Source organism: Protopterus annectens, chromosome 1.part1, assembly GCF_019279795.1.
Source record: "Protopterus annectens isolate FY-2018-M chromosome 1.part1, PAN1.0, whole genome shotgun sequence".
Taxonomy (NCBI): domain Eukaryota; kingdom Metazoa; phylum Chordata; order Ceratodontiformes; family Protopteridae; genus Protopterus; species Protopterus annectens.
The window spans coordinates 580433879-580447232 of NC_056726.1; the positions used below are offsets into that span (position 1 = coordinate 580433879).

The window sequence follows — 13354 nt, forward strand, 5'->3', positions numbered from 1 at the left end:
ACTTGAGTTTTCTTTTTCTTTTTGCTATTAAAATGCCTTTCGGCATGTCTTGCATATTCAAGTAATGACTGTAATCTACTTGTACGATGATCTACCATGTGTTTTGTAATAAAGCTGCTAATGGGTGCAATACTGCCTTTCAAAAATGCATTCTTTAGCTGCTCATATGGGGAATCATGTGTTTGGTCTTCAGGTACCTGCATTCCACAATGGTTATTAAAACACTCCAATAATCTGGCATAATATCTATCAACAGTTTCACCTTCTTGTTGTATGCATTGATTAATGCAAGTCCAGTCAGCCCTAGGCTTCCATTTCTCAGAGATTTGGTCTGTCAGACCTTTCACTCTATCCAGTTCTGCGTTACTATGTGGGAGTGGCCTATGTTCTGCATCACGGGGATTCCAGTTGCCACTGATCATGTGCCAATCTGGACCTACGATTTGTCTGACTACTTTCTCTACTTCCTCTCCATTTAAATGGTATCTTAACCTCATGCCCTGTAAGTCTTCTAAGAATTTTCTAAAATTAACTTTCGGATGGGGAATTCCCTCTGTGGCTTTCCGGATGTCTTCTGGTGTCCACAGTCTATATACTAGAAGAGTTGGGTCCTGTCCTGCCTGTGGATTTGGTACTTCTATGAGTGGAAATATCTCTTCTTCACTCATAGCTTGTGAATTTTTATTTATTTCATACAATTCAATATCCCCACTTAAGTTGCGTGTTCGAGACCTAGTCTCGATAGGATCTCTGACAAACGGTTTTGGTTTTGCAGGGACAGCTGGATATAGCGGAGGTGGATCAGCTTGTCCACTCGCTTCATATTCTGATAAGGGAAGCGGAGGGGGTGGAGGGGCCGATGCTATTACCAAGTTATTGTCTTCCTTATCTAAAAACATTGCTTTTGAATTTTTATTCTTTTGTTCCCTGCGGTTTGCTTCCTCAAGCCACCTGTGTGCCTGAGAAACTCTAACTGACGTTGCTTTTTTATCTGACCTTTTGCGTCTGTTTTAAGTTGTTTGACAAGTTTGATAAGTGAAGGTTTATCTAATTTGACATCAAATTTGTATTTATTAACCTATTTTGTATAGTATCTAACATTGTCGACACACTGTAATTGCATATATTCCGCGTCTTCGGTTAAAGGCGGATCTCGGGAACATTTTGTGCACTTATTTCCCATGTTGTCTTAACTTAGTTAGAAATTGTTATGTAACCCTTTTTATCACGTGGTACCACGATTTTCACTTCTTCACAGTTTATCTAGAATAACTGCCTACCTATTCTGTTTCCCTGATCTATGACAAGACAGCAATCTTTTTTGTCCCTGATTTACAAAAAAAAAATCTCCCTGACAAAAACAAATACTGTAACAAGTCCCTGATCTGAAACAAAGAAAAGGTAAATTCCTCCTTACCTGAGCCTCCGTGATTGATCATTTCACCGGAACTGTTGACTCGTCCTCCAATCGCAGATCAGAAACAGTGGCTGGCCTCTTTTGAATGACAATTCAGTTGGAGGTCTTTTCAAAGCAGAAGAACTGATGTGGCTTCTTCCCTGTACGGTTTCATGTCACCGGGCCTATCTGACCTGAGCTAGAGCGAGAGATTTCTGGTCTGAAGGACCAATCTGTCATAGGAAAAATAAACTTTAAAAATGATCAATACATGGTAGGTTCAGGTTAAGGCACTTTAATCTTGCAGCAAGGAGACAAAAACGTGCTAATACAGAGTTTGTCTAACTAAAATCAGGAAGTAAGTCCGTCTTTATACACTTTCTAACAAGACATTGCCTACCAAGCTGGCTTAACAGATTACAAGTTTTAACATCATCATTACATAGCAGCTGTTTATCCATAATTTTCTGCTTGCACTATCAATTTTATGAAAAACTTCCTAAGAAAAACAACGTGGCCTTGGTAACCACCGGTTAGATACAGTTTCCCACTATGTTATGTTTCTATTCAAGGTACTATAGCTAATTCGAGCACAAAGCAAGTACAGATTCTTCAAGCAGTCTTTTGTCTTATGTATCTCTTTTTTTCCGCAGCTGTGCATATTCTCATAACACGAATAGAGCTGATTGTTCAAAATCATAACATTATAGAATATGGTATTGTTTCATTTATTACTTCCTGACCTAGCAGATAATCACCTGCTTCTCAGTACATTTCCAAAAGGCATAAACATGAATTTTGCTGTGCTAGCAATTACTAGGTCAGGTGGCATCTTGCAAGTTTCAGAAAGCATACTGCAGTTTCAAAGAGCATCTTATAATTTCATACAGAATTAAGCTGTATATAAAATATAATGAAAATGTGTTAACACTTTTAGCTTCTAATAAGCATTAGACATATATAAAAATGAATATTTTTCTGACAATTATAATTTCATAAGTGAGACTGTTGCCATCCCAGAATAAGTTATCTTCAATTATGGAAATATTTTCTTTATGATTAGGTGGGATACAGAGGTCAATTATACATATAGAATTGATACTATGATGTCTGTGTTAGCAAATGTTGGAATTTGTTTTGGGTAGGGACTAATATAAAGTTTATTAGAGGAGCAACACCACATTCACAGTTGAGGGGGTCACTCTTGCTGGAGAATACTATACCAGATAGACGGACGGATTTTATTGTTTCTGTTAGTATGACATTATCTGGTTTCTTTTACTGTATCCAAGCATTTAGAGTAGAGTTTTTGTTACATATGCTTTGCAGATTGAAGCTGTGGAACTTAAGGTAGTGTAGGAAAGACATATATGGACATGACTGGGAGATGGGAGAGGGAGTAGTGGTGGGGAAGTTACAAGGTTTATAGTAGAATTTATTTATTTCTATTTCAATTTCTATTTCTATTTGTTTATCAGGGTACTGCACTGATCAATACTGACCAGTTTCAGGCTCACCCTGGGAATGGGTCTGAGGTTAAGATGAACATCACCCTTTCTACTGAGAAGTGTCATATGACAGTGAACATGTAAATAGTAGAGAAACAAATTAACTGTCCTGAAGAAATGTTGTATTGGAGGAGGTTTAAAGCTAAAAGAAGCTATTGTGGAGAGACTATATGGTGAAAGGTGGTATAGAGATTAGATGAGATGAAAGAGAAATGGTGATGGTGAGTGTTCATTTGAGATGATGTAGAGTGATGCAAGGCTGTGGGAGTGGAAATAAAAGTGTGGTAAGATGATGGATAGGATCGTAGCTCTCAACCTCTTAGCACAGAAAATCTAAACAAAGCCAGAAATAATGGGGGAACAAAGCCCCAAAAATAGGGCTAGTTTTTAAATATTGCTCTTATACACTTAGGAAGTTGTTAGAATAAAGGGTTTTGTGTTGCCGTGCATTTTCTGATGAAGTCTGAAACTCAAATGCCTGTCATTATTTAGTGAATTCAATCCTCCCTGATTTGCCTCAAAAATCCAGAAAAACACAAATTGTATGAGGAACAGACTCCATATGAGGGAAAAATCTGGACATTCTGTGAAAATCTGGACAGTTAAGCAGTATGGATAGAATAGTTGTAGCATGACTGGGAGTGTATCGTAAAGTATTAGGCTCAGTGTATCTTTTGTCTCTGAGGTTTATGCCATCCCCCACCCCAAAAAACATTTTATAGAGTTTATGTTGAGAGACAGGTCTGCTTTTCTACATTAAGGAGGATAAAATGGGGTGTGATGAGCAGTGTTTTGTTTTGTAACCACTTGAGCTAAGTTGCTGGTCATAGTAAGGGTTATGTGATAATATGTACTGTTAGTTTAAGAGGGAGGATCCGGTGGGCAGAAATAGGGTAGAGTTTAGTAACCATCATATTTTCACATCTCCATGTTATACTTCTTTCTCAAAAGACCCTGATTTTGACTCAAATGTTATCTCTGTCCCTCTCAAGCCCTCCTAAAGCTGGTGGCTTTTGGAGAAAATGTGGTAAATTAGACTTATTTTACTTCAGAAAACGTATATTCATATCATCTTACTCTGTCAATGTCTCAAGTCAAGTTAATGGTACTAATATTTTGAAAGTGTTCCTGATTGTCCCTGATTATTACTGGATTTGCCCCTGACACAGAGTGCGGTGCTCCAAGAACATACGCTAAGGTCTAAATATTTTCATTAAGAAACTTGGAGAGTTGCATTCGCTTGTATGCACGCTTTAGCTTCCAAAGTTAACACATATCCTGCAATCAATTACTTGTCAACTGTCCCTGATTTTGACTCAAATTTTCGCTTTGTCCCAATAAATTTCTCCTAAAATTACTGACTTTCAGTGAAAAAATGTGATGGATTACATTTAAGAAATAATGACGATAATTAGACTTATTTTACTTCAGGAAAATATATATTAATTCACATTCTCCTATTCTGTCATTGTCTCAGGTTAATAGTGCTATTTTTTTTAAAGCGCCACTGATTATTTCTGAATTTGTCCCTGGTTCTACTGAGATTTGTTCCTGACTGGTCGAAAGCCACAGTATGTGACCTTACCTAGGCAGCTAACTACAGATGTTTCCAATCCAGACTTAAAAGAATCTCGTGCTCTGTGACCAAGAAATAATAAATGCTGTATTATTGAAAATAGAGTGAGTACTCATTGAAGCGTACACAGCTTCATACACTTTCAGTGATCATAGCTGAGATGGAGATAATCTATGTTTGCGTACAGCAGTACTCACATCCCCGAGTACCTCTAGGCGCGATGATTCCCTAACATTTCCCTGGCGGCTCGGGATCCAGCGCAGTTATTATAGTGGTAGTTTAATTATACCACAGTGACGCATAAATTTTAACCGTACATATTTTCAAAGAATGTCCAGATTTGGTCCGTTTTCATAAAATTGTGATTTTTCTGGCAAATTACTGGTAAATTATTAAAGACTGGTGTTCGAAAATAATGGCAGACATTTGAGTTTCAAACGTCATATTCTTCAGAAAAGTCATGCTAATGCAAATCCTGTTATTCTATTAACTTTCTGAGTTTGTAAGCGCAATATTTAAAAATTGCCCCTATTTTTGAGCCTTTTTCCCACTTTCATTTATGGCTTTATCCAGATTTCTTGCTCTAAGAGTTTGAGAGGTATGAAACTGAGAAAAGGTTGCCAGTGCACTGAGTATTTTTAATTTTATAAATGCCATATTAGAGACAATTCTGTAAAAGTCTGTAAACATGTGAAACTCCGCTGAAAGCTATCGTTCTCTACAATGGCTCTGTGATGAGAAACTACTTAACCCCGGTTAGCTTTTTCGAAGTGGCATTCAAACCCAGACAAATACTACACAGGTCCTCCACGCCTCCAGGTGTCGCTGACTGTGTTTGTGCCATTTGTTACCAACGAAAGTGGGGAGGGACTTTGTGGAGCAAGTTCTGAATCAGAAGATACAGGGTTGTTATTTAAATTGTTTTCGTGTGAAACTGAAAAGTCGGAAAACGGTTTGGAACGGGATATAACTAGCAGAAGTAGCTTCTTCCGGATGCAGAAATGGCAGACAATTTTGACAGGGCTCCTGGCGCAGGCCGAGGCCGGGGTAGAGGCAGTAGTGGTGGACAGGGGCCACAGGAAGGTGGTCGAATCCCGGCTATGAGAGGAGCTGTTGGTGTGGCACAACCAAAGCTTAGACCACCAATGACAACACCCCCTGTCGTAGAGTGCACCATATCAGGTAGGGTCTGTATTTTTCTTTTATTCGCTGGGAGAATGTTAAGATACATTGGTGTAAATGGAGAGACTGGTTGTCAGTCAGCTTATTACGGCAATGAAGTGTTGTCCTGTTATGGTGATCCTTAAAGGCATGAGAGATCATGATTGTAAACAGATGGGGGAGCATGTTCAGAATCTCAAATTTTGTTAGTTTTTTTAAGTTAGTCTTGTGCATGAAATGTTAGTTGCTTGGTGTTTTTGCAGTGGAATAAGAGTTGACAGCGCCTGTTTCTCAGCTTATTGTTATAAATGTTTTTGTGATAAGTACTACCCCGTGCAGTTTATTTATATTTTGTAATAAATTTAGATCTTCATAGAGTATACATCTGTGCAAAACTGATTACGTGAACTTGAAAACAATTTAAAAAAAAAAAAAAAAAAGGTCGAAGTTGTCATTACCACCAGACTTCATGTATACAAGTGTGCATTTCATTAGTTTTGCAAGGCATGATATACAAAACGGTCTTTGACGCATAGCAGTGTTCCTATCTTCACCCTAGAAGGAGTCCTCTGTTACAGGCTGTGAGGTCAGTTGTTTTGTCTAGCTTTACTTTTGCGAAAGGGCATCTGGAGGTAAAAAGGGTCATGCAAAAGGAGGTTAAAGCACTACCGTGTTTGTTTTTATTGTTGTGATGATCATCATTTTAATTAGTGGTAACCCAGATCTTTCACTGCAGAAACTTTTTCTCAGTTTACCATTCCTCGTGTAAAGTTGTTGCATCTGTGACCTTATTTTCCCCAAACATTTGTATTTTCTTTACTTTTATGAAATGTTTACTTTTTTATCACATGTTGAGCCACTCAAGTTTCGTTTGTCTACAGCTGTTTTATTCACAAGACAGTGCCATAGAGCATATCACTGGTACTGTCAAATGTGGCACAACAGTGGATCTGACTATCATTCTTCCTCAACAGATCCAGCTCGGCCATTAGTCTATCTGGTGGACATCAACAAACTCCAGCTCAGTTCCTTCCCTACCCATAATGCACAACCCCCTAACATCCTTCAGATCCTGTTCGCAGCTTGACATGAAGACCATAAAGAATTGCCATAGAGTTGTCCCATGAACTTCATTGATCCAGAATTCTATTATGATAAATGGAGTGGGGTGGAGGATGGGGAGCTTAAGAATGAAAATGGACAGCACAGATGGAAAGTTATGGTAAGTACATAACTTCTTTATCTGATTATGTGAATTTTCATTCTTTTTCAATGTATGGGACAGAAGAATTTGTATTGGAACACTACCCCACCAGATGTGCAGTAGCAAACACCGCCCGAATTCCGCCCAACGCCCTCTGTGTGACGTTTAGTGTTCGTCTACTTCTGAATAAACATAAGCGGACATCTTGTCGGCCAAATGAATATGTAAAAGTTAAACATTGATATGTAGTGTATTCATAATAGTTGCCAACGAAGTGTTTTTACTGTTTATATGTTATTTCCATGCAACTACAGAGAAAGAAGCTAGTGGAAAACCTGTCACTGTTAATTACTTTAAAAAGCAGCTATGGAATGGTTTCATTTCAACTAGTCCACTTTAATCGGCATTCCCATTTTTTTCTAGCAGAATATTGCAAATATAAATATATTGCCAATATAAACATGCAAGCTTCTACTTTCACTGTGGAAAACCGTAGTAAAGGGTAGTTGTGGGGGTTTGGCAATGTTTGTGAAGAACTGAGCAATTTAACCCAAAAAACATGGGGTGCAGGGGGAGGCCTGCCCCCCTGCAAAAGGGATTACTATGCAAAAGTATAGTAAAGACTATTGGAGGGAAGGGTTAATACATAGGGACAAATTTTAAATGTTCTTATAAATTTACAAAGTTGTTCGAATAACAGGTTTTGCAACTTCAATCCTCAACAATTTGACAGAAAACTACAAATTTTATGAGGAACAGACTAAAAATATAAGGCAAAAATCTGGACATTTCTGCAAAAAATGGGGACAGTTGAGAGGTATGGAGAGAAGCATTCCCTCAACCTCTTAGCATAAGAAAGCTGGACAAAGCCTAAAGCAATGGTTGGGCAAAGGCCCAAAATAGGGACAAGTTTTAAATATTGCTGTTATAAACTTAAAAAGTTGCTAGAATAATGGAAACCATGTTAGCACGCATTTTCTGAAGGAAATTAAGTTTACAAGTCAACTTAAGTGTATGTCACTATTTACTGACTTCAGTCCTCCGGAATTTGTCTGAAAAAACATACATTTCATTAGGGAAAGACCTAAAATATGAGGCAAAAATCTGGGCAGTTGAAAGCACTGGGTAGAAGTGTACCTCCCATGCTCCTCAATTATATAATTATTTATAATGTACCCAATAGCAAGCAAAGGAGTTGAACTGGGGAAAGGAGACGGTAGCACTCCCCCCCCCCCCCTGTACTTGGATAATAGTCAGTTGACTATACTGTAAGTAGGTAAAATTAATAGTAAAGACTACTGGGGGGGTGTTAATATATAATTATAAAACAGAATTAAAGCATGACATAACCAGGCCAGGAAAAGTGTTCTATACTAAAACAGTAAAACTACAGTACAACTGCAAAACTGTATTATACTACAACTATCAAGAGTAGCCTTGTTGGCTTTAATTTTCTTTTCATTATCATTATGTCTGCCGATGGTACCAGAGAAGTGCAGCAGAAAAACATTAACGTAGTGTAAGTACAGAGTTTGCACCTGCTGTGAAGTGAGACTGTTACTCTGTTAAATAATGTTTAATAATGTGATTCTGCGTAATACAACTGAAAAAAAAAACAGAATTAATAAGATGGAATAACTCTCAGAGAATGACCGTTTTCTGCAGAACTTGCAGTACAATGAGGATATGAATACTTACTATGAATATTCATTACTCCACTTTCGAATCTGCATGCCTTGTCAGTCAGGCATGATTTGCATGCAGAGTCACACAGCCTTCGCATGCCAATCAAATTTGCCATGCCCATTTCTGCGCAGAAATGCCGGTGGGGTAGTGTTCCAATATAAAGCCAGACAAGAGTCCCCAGCTACCTAAATACCTGGGCGGATTTTAATGAAGGATATTCTGAGTATGATTTAACCAAAGGCCTCTCTTGCCTTCGAGACTCTTTTTTGTAATGAGTGATTAAAGGTATGAGGATTTGACCAAGTAGTGGCCCCATAACAAAAGTCCGTGCATAGTCTAGATTGGATTATAGTGGAAGTGGTCATAGGTGTAGTTGAATGAGCCTGTATTGATTTGTTAGGGGGAGATTCAATTTAGTGCAAACAAATAAAATATAGTCTGTCAACTGCTTTGTTAAAAAGTTTGTGACCAGTTTGCCCATTTTGTGATGTGTAAAGGAAGTCAAGAATTGATTTGTCGTCTTAATTTGTTAGTTCTCTGCAGGTAGAAATAACGGTACTTTTCCATTAACATTTCTTACTGTGCTCTCCCTGTAAATTAATTCACCCCTTTCATTCTCTGACTGAGTCTGGGTATGTAAAGCCCAGCTGCTGTAAATAAAGGAATGAGCTACTCTTAAGCGCACAAGTACTTGTTTCCCACCAGTACATCATCAGACTGGGAGGTGTGATGATCTGCGTTAAACCTCTACCACTATGGAGACTAATGCCCCCAAAATAGGGACAGTTTTAAAATGTTGCTGTTACAAACTGAGTTGATAGAACAGCAGGTTTTGCATTAACAATTTTTTTTTGAAAGGTATGAAACGTGAAACTGTTCCACTTTAGGCTGCTGTGTTTTGCCGGTATTTCAGTAGCGGATTTTACTTAGGCCGTTCACTTGTAAGAAGAAACGTAGTCTACGTGGGTGGATTTTTTTCTTTTAAATCCCTACCACTACTAGTTTGCATTGCTGATGGGGCACTGCTGCTTGGCACCAGTGGCTGTGGAGGAGGAGACATTATGGTTCTGCTTGGTAAGTAAGAGTAAAACCGTAGATAATCTGAAGGGGGATTACACAGAGAGTATTCCCGTACAGGTACTTTCATCTTTAGCCGGTCTACTTGCAGTCTTATTTTAAAGAAAGATAACACGTGTCATATACCATTTGGGGAAATAGTTATTGTATTAGAAACAATGCTTGCTGACTCACAGTTACTTAAGGCTGGCCCACATCTCTTAATACCAGGCAATCTATTGTCGAGTGATCCTTCTGTCCAGCCTGCAGGAGTGAGTTGAATAATAGGGAGATGTATGCCCGCAAACTACAGACAATTTTAAAATGTTGCTGTTACAAACTTAGAAACTTGATAGAACAGCAGTTTTTGCATTAACAATGATTTTCTGAATGGTGTACCATCTGAAACCGTTCTAGCTTCAATCCTCAATGATTTGCCATACATCCAAATTTGTATGAGAAACATACCAAAAATATGAGATAAAACTTTGGACATTCTTCGAAAAGCTAGACAGTTGAGAGGTATGGAGTTATTTGGGACCACACAGCTGCCTGTGAGAATGACACTGGTTGAGTAGAAAGAAGCTCATGCACAGTCTTAAAAGTAGAGTAGAATGTCTTGTTGTATTCTGTTTTGTAATCTGTGAAGTCCACCCACGTAGACTACGTTTCTTCTTACAAATGAACAGTCTAAGTAAAATCTGCTACTGAAATACTGCCAAAACACAGCAATGCGAAGTAGTAGGGGTTTAACGGAAAAGTATCGAAATTCCATTCTCTATAAATATCTAGTAAGCACAGCATATACTCTCCTTTATTTGCAAAGTCTGGGAAAATAATGGCAGGTTAATTGGTTGGTTAATGCTGGATTCTGACACTACCCTAAGTAGGGAGGAAGCATTGGTATGTGAAGTGTCATTATCCATGTGGAAAATCAAAGATGGGGACTTGGAATATAATGCTTGAAGATCTGACTTTTTCCAGTGAAAGAAATGCAACTAAAAGGGGATAGTATTCCAGGTTAAGAGTTTTTTAGTTTACATTTGACTTTAGATTGAAAGGAAGACTGTGTCAAGGTTTGCTGTAGCAACTTTAAATTCCATGGTAGTATTGGATCTTTGTAAGGAGGTCTGAGTAGAAGAGAACCATTAAAAAATGCTTTGCAAAGTTTAGAGGAAGCCAGGGAAGAATTCTGAAACCCCACATGGAAATTTGAAAAAGGTTGTGTTAGACATTCTATAAACGAGCACCCTTTTAAAATAAACTCACTAGAAATTCAAGGGCAGAATGTATCGGAACTGGGAAAGGTTCTACCTAATACTGCTCTACTCAAGAAAGAAAAGTATTCCCCATAAATTTCTGTAACAACTGAAAATTGAGCCTCAGCAGTTTTGGTTCTGGAAAACAAATTGGATAGTCCTTTAATCAAATCTGTTTGTAGCCTCTTAAAATGTACTTTAGGATTGAAAGACTGTGTGATGGTGGTACAAGTGGGTAGGATCCTAGTTGGATCCTGCGAAACATATTAGAGCAAAATGATGTAACCAAGGAAAAATTTCCCCACTCACTCAAAATCAGAGCTTCCAAGGAAAGAAGGTGGGGCTGCCCCTGGATCTAATCCTCCAAGGGGAAAATGGAATTTGTGGTCGAGATTCCAAGGGGAAGGGATGGATGTACAAGGCTGGGACTGAACCAAACCCCTTAGACCTGCTGTCCCAGACCCACTCTGATCCAAGGGTATCTAAAAAGAAACTGTCAGGTATATCTGAAGAGTGAATTAGAGTACCTTTCTTTTATTGGATTCCAAACCTGTCAGGGGCACACTGGCCTGGTAGGCCAGAGGGCAAATTTGACTTAACAGATGTACTCACAAATCCATGAGAGTAGAATTGGCAAGACCCCCATCTGGATTTGAGCCATAAGAAATTTCAAAAACAGTGGGAAGGGAAAATTGGAAGGAGAGTAACTAATCACCACAGGAACTAAGCCCGTCGGATCTGAGTAGGGCTTTGAATCTGAAGAAAGTTCTAAAGGTTTTGAATCCCAAGTTTTTGGATGCGAAAGCTTTCAAATTCTGTGGAATAAAATTTGTCTGTCAGATCCGAAGGCTTAGGATCCAGTGAAGAATTGACAGCAAAACTGTCAGGTCAGGGGAGGACTTAAGGCCCAAAGAAACACTAGGGTTTTGGATTTAAAGACCTAGTTTTTCTCTGGAGTTAAGATCTGGGTCGGAGCTGAAGGTTTAGGATGCAAAGGAGATTCTAAAGGGTTTGGATCGGAAGAGCTTGGGTCTGAAATCCCCCCCCCCCCAAGAGGTTTGGAGTTAGATAAAAGAAGGTTACTCTTATTTACTCTTTTTAGCTATACCTGACTTTCTTTTTGCATATCTTTGGACCAGAGTAGGTCTGGAACCCAGATCTAAGAGTTTTTTTTTTTTTTTTTTTGGTTTATACCTTTTAGATTTCTTTCTTTAAAGCTCTGATTCTGAGTAACGGGGGAGGGGGGTCCCCGTTACATCTTTTCTCTTACATGGTACCCAAAACCTATTTTTGGAATCCTACCCACTTGTGCTGCCTACATAGCTGTTCAATCCTAAAGTACCTTTTAAGAGGCTACAAACAGATTTGATTAAAGAACTATTTTAATTTTACTTTCTAGAACCAGTTGCTGATGGTCATCCTCTGTAGTCTGTCTCGGGCTACCCTACGGACGTTATCGTATTTGTCCATGTTTATCTTGCATACTGCAGAAGGTGTGTCTAGGCCTGTGGGTCAGGAGACATGCCTGGATGAGCCTCAATGATTGATTAGTCTTTAAAGTTATCTTTCATCAGTGGTACCTTAGACAATTCTCTTTGGCTTGGCCCCTCAGGTAAGGACATGAACACCCTATCTTCTGTGGGCACTCCCTTTTCTGTCCCGTCAATGTTTTTTTTCCTAGTAGTTAATCGGGAGGTATAGGTATGTGTTACAGGAAGTCTCCGGGTCCTTTACAGGACGCACTTGAAGATAATTTGCCCTGATAATAGCTACCCCCCCCCACCCCGTGGCAGAGGACTCCCGCAACTTAGAGAGTCTAGAGAAACTTTTTCTATTATACTCTGCCAGCACTCCTGAAAGGAGACCTTGGTGCCCTCCTCTGCAAATAGTCAGGAATCTCTTATCCCTACACCAGGAAGCAGGGCTAATCATAAAGAAGGAAGCTTCCTTGCAGAGCATCTTTTGCTGAGATTATATCATTCCTTTTTTTGTAGTGCATAAAGGCTCATTGTAGTCAGAACAGACAGATTTAAAAAAGTGCATTTTTCTGTAATCACAGCATTTACAAGTGGTTCAGATTACACACTTAGCTTTTCATGCCTCAAAGATCAGAAGGCATTTGGGTTCTTTTCCCACATTCTAGGTTGAGATTAGTATCCTGTTCTTGAACTGCTAGGGTTGTAATTTGTCATATGACTAGGGTTTATTCTGCCTGAGTTGGTGGAAGTCTGGTTGTATTGTTTAGTGCCATTTGAACTTTAACAAAGGAATAGGGAATTTCTTTTTGCTTTCCTGCTCATATTTCAGTTATATAAATACCATATTGGGTGCCCTTGAAAACAGGGCACAGCCCTAATGGAATTAAACTGGTCAATAAAAGTAAGTAAATAACAGAATTGCTATGCAAAATTGTTATTTAACATTGCCATTTTAATGACTAAAATGTGTAAATTTAATATTCGGTATATGTTTAGTCTGCTGAATTTTAATATGTAATAGATTTTGTAT

The 13354-nt window shown here is 38.6% G+C and overlaps 1 protein-coding gene across 1 annotated transcript in view; it reads left to right on the forward strand.

Annotated features, from left to right (window-relative positions):
• The first annotated feature begins 5337 nt into the window (after window positions 1-5337).
• The window catches only part of PAIP1 (poly(A) binding protein interacting protein 1), a 1589139-nt gene continuing 1581122 nt past the window's right edge, over window positions 5338-13354 (forward strand). The window contains exon 1 of the mRNA XM_044076930.1: window positions 5338-5662. Coding sequence (XP_043932865.1) covers window positions 5482-5662 — 181 coding nt within the window. The 5' untranslated portion in view covers window positions 5338-5481. The remainder of the gene's footprint in view (window positions 5663-13354) is intronic.